At 33.2% G+C, this 8228-nt stretch overlaps 1 protein-coding gene across 1 annotated transcript; it reads right to left on the bottom strand.

Moving 5' to 3' along the window:
- Nucleotides 1-1411: 1411 nt before the first annotated feature.
- LOC141682493 (G2/mitotic-specific cyclin-1-like) lies at nt 1412-2704 on the bottom strand. The gene is made up of 6 exons (XM_074487190.1): nt 2601-2704; nt 2194-2326; nt 2025-2084; nt 1838-1915; nt 1656-1742; nt 1412-1571 (listed from the first exon to the last, which is right to left on the bottom strand). The coding sequence occupies exons 4-6, from the start codon at nt 1862-1864 to the stop codon at nt 1437-1439; spliced, it is 249 nt and encodes an 82-aa protein (XP_074343291.1). The 5' UTR covers nt 1865-1915; nt 2025-2084; nt 2194-2326; nt 2601-2704; the 3' UTR covers nt 1412-1436.
- Between the last annotated feature and the right edge of the window lie 5524 nt (nt 2705-8228).

The raw sequence follows: 8228 nt of genomic DNA, 5'->3' as shown, positions 1-8228 counted from the left end.
TTCGGATTTTTGCAGAAAGGGTAATAAGGATTGGGACATGGGAAACAAGCTTATGTTGTTACCAGAATTCCAGAATACTAATGTATTGACAATTGAGTCAAGTCCTTTGAATAAGAATGTCTTTGAAATTCCATATCCGACAATTTTCCATCCTTCAACCGAAGAAAAAGTGAATATATGGCAGAACAGAATGAGGCGGCTAAGAAGGAGATTTACAATTATTATGAGAGAGAAAGATGCGTTTAATAGTTATTCGGTGCTTTTAAAAATTGAGAAATGTGTCCAAAATCTGTGTTTTATTACATATATTGATAAATATACAACAGCACACCAAATATCTTACAGCTGCAAAGTTACCTATTATTCGGTGGTTTCAGGAACTGAGAGAGTGTGTATAAAATCTGTGTCCAGCATTCTTCAGCATCCTGTAGATTATCAATATGTATAAGAAACCACAGGCGCAAGCCAAATAGGAGAATACATTTAGTTATAAATCTAAGATATTTGGTTGCACAGAAAAGAACTAATAGACATGTTGCATGAAGGCTCCATTGTTCAGCTGTCCAAATTGAGGATACTTTTTGTGCAAAACCTGCAAGTGTTGATAAGTTATATAGAATCCAAGTTTGATACCAGTACAGCTGTCGTAGAAATATCTAAACAAGTAACTCAAACTATAGAAGAGCTCAACTTGGGAAAAGTATTGTAAGTCTGTAACTTTTTTGTTGCGAAATATGTCTGTAACCTTTACTTGCAAATAGCACTTATTTTATTTACAGCCTCCAGGGGATTCGTTTACAAGGAGATCAATATTTGATTCAATATTGGCAGGATACATTCCAGTTTTTATCACTCCAGGTTCAGCTTACGTTCAATATTTATGGCATTTACCATCGGAATTCGTAAAGTATTCAGTGCTAATATGCGGGTTTGATGTGAAAAATAAGAAGGTTAACATTGAAGGGGTGTTAAATCGAATTTCAAGACAAAAGGTGTCAGAGGTGAGAGAAGAGGTTATAAGGCTTATTCCAAGGTGAGCTATGCAGATCCAAGATCTGTATTGACAGGAATAGAAGATGCTTTCGAAGGAACACTTAAAGGAGTTCTTGATAGAGTCGAAACTCTTAGACAAGAGATTAGAGAGGGGAAGAATTCCAGTCTTGAGTTTAATGAACAGAACAGCTGGAAGTTTTATATGTTTGGGACTAAAAAGACTAATCTTTAACATTTAGAATTTATATTGAACCCTACATCTAGAACCCTACATCAAAATTACAGTACTTTAACATTTAGAGTTTATATTGAGAAATAGTCCAACAAAATAATCTTTGTTTGCAATTTGGCAAATCAAGTAGATGCAGACTAAATATTACCAGTAAATGTAATATAAGTAACAATTTTACCAGGGGAAAGTAATACATATTCTTGAAAAGGTGTCATACCTCAGCTTTCTTGTAGTGGGCATAAAGGTCATCGATGTATTCGACAACGGCAAGTGGGTCCTTCTTATCAACACTATCAATGTCCAAAATTAAATCCTCATCCGCCTCTTCCATTTCTACTTCATCATCCTATGCATAAAAGTCATAATGAAGTCTGATTTCGAGATATTGAGACCATTTTCCAGGAGTAATTAATTGAAGAAATCAACATACCATAAAGACTTCCTCAAGCATCGGCTCGGGGAAGCTCTCTTTCGGCTTGTAATCATCGACATCGATAATGGGAAAGTCCTTATATTCCTATATTAATATAAACGAACATTAATGTTTCACAAATCTAACTCCTTTTTCTAACATACTAATGATTTCGATATTAAATAAAAAAATTATAGTACCTCAGCTTTTTTCTGTTGGCTGGCCATCTGTGCAGCCAGCTTTATTGATCTACCGAAACATAAACATTAATACAAGTCCTGACATTATGAATAACATAAATTAATATAATTCACAACATCATGAACAACATAACACAACATAAACATACATAGATATAATCAAACACCTTAAGTTTCAACTACAAACCTGGTCATCGGTCGATTGACCATCGGGATCTGCAGGTTCTCATTGCAAATAGCACTTGGTCTGGATATAATAACAACACGACACAAATGGCCTAGATCAGACTACGTACACAAATAAATATACATCGAAACATCAAATAAAAACAATTAAATCGGGCTTTAAGAATTACTCGTGCAATTTGGGTCGCTTGTTAAGACCAGGGTACGGTGCATCCTCTTCAAAGTTCTGATTAATCGCACTCAGCGCCCTTCGTGTTCTCGCAATCCCAACAACAGCCTTTCCATTCCCAACCATCAAAATCCCTACAAGAAATCACATAAACATAAGTCTACAATCATTAATACACATAAAAACAAACACCTCGTCCATGAAACCATAAACCCCAATTTCATAATAGTGCTACCCAATTACATAATCTAATAAAATTAAACCCCAATCACAATCAAAACAAAAACCTCTAAATTTCATTATTTATCAATAAATCAAAAAATTAGGGTATTAATTTGAAACCCCAATTTTAAAATTAGAGTTTAAAGTTTACCCAATTCAAACTTTGACCTCTGACTTAGCTTTTACCTTCGACTTGAGCTTTATACTCCGATTTAAGCTTTAAACTCCGACTTGAACAAATTCTAAAGACCTTTTCAAAATTCGACGAAAGCACAGAGAGAGAGCAGTCGAGCGAGGAAAGAGGGAGAGGGAGGGGGAGAGAGAGAGAGAGAGAGAGAGAGAGAGAGAGAGGAGCACAATTGAGCACGGTTGAGATGGGTTGTTCTTCAGTCGAGTAAATAGAGGAGAGTTTTTGATATATTTGATTTATGTTTCATATTTTAAGAGATGTTGTATCTATATGTATTTTAATTTTTAATTATAGTTTAATAATGTGTAGATTTCAAAAGTCGGGGGAAGATTTTTTGAAATTTTCCTAAGGCAAAAACGAGGGAAATTTTTAAGAGGGATTGAATATTTGGCTAAGGGGGGAAACGGGGAGGAGGCGCGCTGGATTATTTTTTTTAAAATAAACGTATAACATCGGTTGATTTGAAAAACCTGATGTTTATCATACACAAAGACATCGGTTGGACAAAACCAATGTGAAAAATACTTTTTACATCGGTGCGAACAGCAACCGATGTATAAGAGGCGATGTCTATTCTACTTTTTCTAGTAGTGAGGGGGGTTTTAGGTTTAAAATGGGTATAATTAGGTTTAGAGAGAGTGAGTGAGAAGAGAGACAGTGAGGGATGAGAGAGAAGAGAGTCTGTGAGAGAAGATAGAGTACGATGAGAGAGTGAAAGAGAAGAGAGATATTGAGAGTGAGAGAGAAGAGAGACTGTGAGAGAGAATCAACGGGGGAAAAAGTTTTTGGTAAAAGGGGGGGAAAACTGAGAAATAAAAATTTCGTTAAGGGGGGAATTTTTTTAGTGTATTAACAGGGGAAAGTAAGAAGCGGGGTTTTTCTTTTTTTCTTTTTTATTTTAAAAACGATAATAGACATCGGCTATTTAACCAAGTGATGTCTAAAAACCTCTTTAATATCAGTTTTGAAATGTTCGATGTTAAATTACTTTTAACATCAGTAACATTTCTAACCGATGTTAAAGGGGTAATATCGTAGGCACTATTTCTAGTAGTCTACATACATCTCTAGTGGAAAGACAAATCCATCATAAAGTTTTTAAGCTTGTATTTATTTAGATTGTGTTAGATGAATACTTTTCAAGTCTTATTTGCACTCTTGCATATTCAAAACACAGTTGTATATTTAAAAAGGAATTTTTCAGAAAAGCAAAAAAACAGAATTTCATTCAACCCCCCTTCTGTAATTCTGTTGTTGTATTGTTAGGGAATAACAATATAAAAAACTGATAAACAAATATCAGTTACTCTCTCAAAAAATGAACTGTATTTTTGAAAGAGGATACACAAATGATAATTATGTTAAGCAACACGTATAATGTAAACTTAAAACTATATCTATATATTCCACCTCTTGTTATATCATTACTTTAAACATATTATATCATACTTTCTTTGTAACATAACAGACTCTGATAGTTAAACACTGATGGAAAACTATGATAGAGTAAAAACCGATGACTTGTAAGTTGATGTAAGCCTCTAATGATAAACTCTGATTTCAACTTGTGACAGCATCAATTATGTCTAATAGTAGGTCCTAAGAAATATTTAAGTAAGGGTAATTGTAATATCTGGGATATATAGTGTAATTATATTTGTCTATAAATAGTTATTATGTGAATTTTGGTGAATTACCTGTTAATTGGTATCTGTGTTTGGATATTTATATGTGGTAAAATTTGAGTAATTTAATTTTTATATGTCCAAAATAAATTATAGATAATTTTGATATTTTTCTATTAATTTATATGTTGTTATATGATTTTATAAAGGATTTATGGATTTAATAAATTATTTTTCAAAGTAATTATAAGCTATTTTGTATAAACGGGAATCGTCAGACTTTAACCGTTTTTACGTATTTTCAACCTGGAAGTCTCGGAAAAACTCCTTTCTAACCTAATTTGAATATTCTGAACATTTTCCTTGTTTTGACTTTTCCGATCTGGAGTTCAATTTTACCCGTGCGGGTCCCAGTGCAAATTTACGATACAAATTTTGTTTCGGTAAATCGATAAACCCGTATTTTCAAGAAACGGGATGTTTTGATTAAACTAGTAAATTATCTTCTCGTAATTCATGTAACCAAAGCGTTGAGACCAAGACCATATTTGCAAAAAGTCTGGTTTTGATAATTATCCCATAATCGGTACCGAATTGGATCAGTTTTATTAATATTTAATGATTAAGTATTCTATTTTTATATCCGATGTGATCCAGTGGGGTACCAATATTCCGTGAATATAAATAACCCTTACTGTATTTTATTTTGTACAGATAATCATTATCAAACATTAAAACTATATAATTTTCAGAAAAAAAAATCCTAAAATTCGTCGTGTTCTTCATAATCAAACCTAAAAATGAAGGCGTTATCGAAATCGAAATCAAGCGTGTGAGTAGTCAAAACAAAGCTTGTGAAGAGTACTTTCAGATTTTACAATCAATTTCACTACATAAATCATAATCCTATTTTTTATTTAATTCGAATTAATTTGGGTTTAAATATAAATTTTTGATTTTGATGTTGTTTGCGTGATTTGATGCTTGCATGTTGTAGATAATTTGATTCTGATCATTTTGGTATATTATATGTCGAATTTGGAGTTCAATACATATAGAAAATTTAGTTTAATTCTCGAATTAATAAAGTAAGGATTTATATGAGTATGAATGTTCTTAATTGATTTTTGGGTGTTTTTGATTCAAGGGTTATTAGCTTAATTTGTTTATACCAATAGATAGATCATGAAATAAGCAATTGATTGAGATAAGCGTGATGAACAGATGGTAAGCATTTAGTGTTCGTCGAAAAAATGAAGGCGGTGGCGGCGGCGGAATTTTTGATTCGACATTGTGGCTGTTTGGCTGCATTTCTGATTGTTCGCATAAAAACACGCAAGCGTACGCGATCACAAGTAGTATAAGATTAAGTTAAGTTCGTTCCCACAGAGATTGGTTTAAACAGAATATGCATTTATGCAACAATGTATGGTTATTATTCACTACTAAGACAAGTATCAATTTTGAGTTGATTAACTAATTAAGTGATTATACTAGCATGCATTAACTAAGATAATAAAATTGATTTACTTATATGAGATAAAATATGGGATTCTAACTTCATTAAATACTTCATTCAGAGTTTATGCTTTTAATCTTAGTATGTGTGGTGATGACAACTAATCATATTATACGAAATTAGTATACGCTATCTTTTGATATATGTATACCCTACTACTAAGCATCCACAAATAAGATAGAAGTTGAGCAGACGCCAATTATGCTTAGACCCTATATGTCTATAAGATTTGACAACATAACGGTTTAATGAGAAAGTTATCTATTGATATTACAAAGGGCAGCGTAAGATGGTTAAAATTACACTACGAATCATGCATGACAACATACATAAACCTATGCTAGCATGGCAAGTTCTAAACCTCTATATCCACTTTCACTTCAATAAAGATTAAAAAACGACTTAGATGTTAGCTACGCATCTAAGAAGAAAAGTACAACCATACTAGGAAATCATAAATCACCACACACTAACGATTTAGAACAATCAACTATTGAAATCCATAAATAAATCCACTAGAACCACATGGCAACGATTAGTTCATGATCGAACACATCGTCACTATGGGTTCCAATGAAAACATGATAATGAATAAGTTCATAATACTACGAGATAATATAAAAGTACTAGGGTTTAGAACAAATAAAAAATAAACATCCAAAAGTATCACCTAAATCGAAGAATACAAAAGTTAAAACTAAATCTTCTTCTCCTTAGCCATCTTGTGTGCTTTAGGTCTTCTCTCTATTCTCCCTGGCTTCCTTGTTCTTAAAAATGTCTTCGTTTATTTATATATATAGCCATGGTTGACCTGGACGCTCGCAATAACCAAATTATAATCAAATCAGGATTCCGCAAAAATTGGCTAGCGCGGGCGCGCTTGATATGGGCGCGTACGCGCTCTGTGTCTGACAAATGGGGTACGAGTGCGCCTGCTCTCTGTAAAATTTCTGCAGCTTTGTTCTTTTTGCGCTCCGTCCTTCGTACAAAATTCCATGACTCCTTCCCTGATCTCTTATCAACATATAATCATTTAAAAGCTCATCTCCACCTCTGATTAGTGCCCTGCAATGACTCAACACAAAACACATCTAAAACACCAAATACTTGAGTCCAAAACACCAACTTAAGCCGATATGAAGCGTTCCAAGTAGATATAAAATCCACTTATCACACCCCAAATTTAAATTGATGTTTGTCCTCAAGCATAAACAGACTCGACACTAATAACAAAACTACTGCATGAATGCAACTACGTGAAAATGCAACTAAATGACAATGCAACGATCCCCTCGGAATAACCATAACCAAATCAATAAGCAATGTTTCTAAGAATGCAATGACTTTAAATAGATTTCAACTAAATCCCACCAACATACAAACCAGAAACACGTGTGTGTGAGATGCTTATCAGATATACTCTCAATACTAGATTAATAACCATATCCTATCCTTCACCAAAATAATCACAAATTTATAAATAGAATAGATGTTAAACACATAATGACTTACAACACCCCAATTTTACTAGAGTTATACAAAGATCATGCTATAATACTGAAACACATCAAACAGAAATGCTTATTTGACCGTGCAATGAATGAGGTCCCAAAAGACTGTTATTCCCTAACAATACAACAAGAATTACAGAAGGGGGGGTTGAATGTAATTCTGGATTCTTTTTGAGATTTATGAAAAATGGTTCTAACTCAATTTATATCTAACTGTTTGATTTTCAAAGTGCGGAATTCAGAGTTAAGTTAATCAAACATAAAGTAATAAAAACTCAGGTCTTTAAAACTTTCTGGTGGATTTGAATGTATCCACCAGATATATATATATATCAAGAGAACCCTGTGAGGCTTGAATAGCTCACAGCTGCTTTACAAGTGAACAAATAAAACTACAGAGAAATTCTACAGAATACAGCTTACAAATGTTTCTCTGTTAAAAATGTGTTTGCTTGGTGATTTGTTCTACTAGCTACACTTGGCATATATATCACCAAGTTTACATGGTAATAAAACAGGATAATAAAACAAAACCTATAAAGTCTAACTCCATGCTGCTTCACTACTCTATTCCAGCATCTTTGAATATCTTCAAAATAGCATGGAAATGGTAATGCTTCTTTGTTCTCAAAACCTTGCTAAACAAGCTGCCACATTCCTTTTGCAAACACCCAACGCATGTGACTGTGTTGTCACTGTCAACAGATATTTGAATTGATCATCTGTCGGGTACATGCTTTTTATCCGTCGGGTAGCCTTGTTGATCATCCGTCGGGTAGCTTTGTTGATCATCTGTCGGGTAGCCATTTATCACTTGACTCCATTTCATTTTGTGCAAAATTACAAGACATCTTATACTTACATTTAATCAACCTATTCTGCACATCTACTAGCAGTCTACATGATTCATAAGCTATTACAGAATCTATACAAAGTTGTTTGCAAAAATGTGCTACAGTACTTATTGTT

Source organism: Apium graveolens, chromosome 9 (genome assembly GCF_009905375.1).
Source record: "Apium graveolens cultivar Ventura chromosome 9, ASM990537v1, whole genome shotgun sequence".
Taxonomy (NCBI): Eukaryota; Viridiplantae; Streptophyta; class Magnoliopsida; order Apiales; family Apiaceae; genus Apium; species Apium graveolens.
The sequence above is the reverse complement of the archived record's forward strand: the minus strand, read 5'-3'. Positions and strand labels throughout refer to the sequence as shown.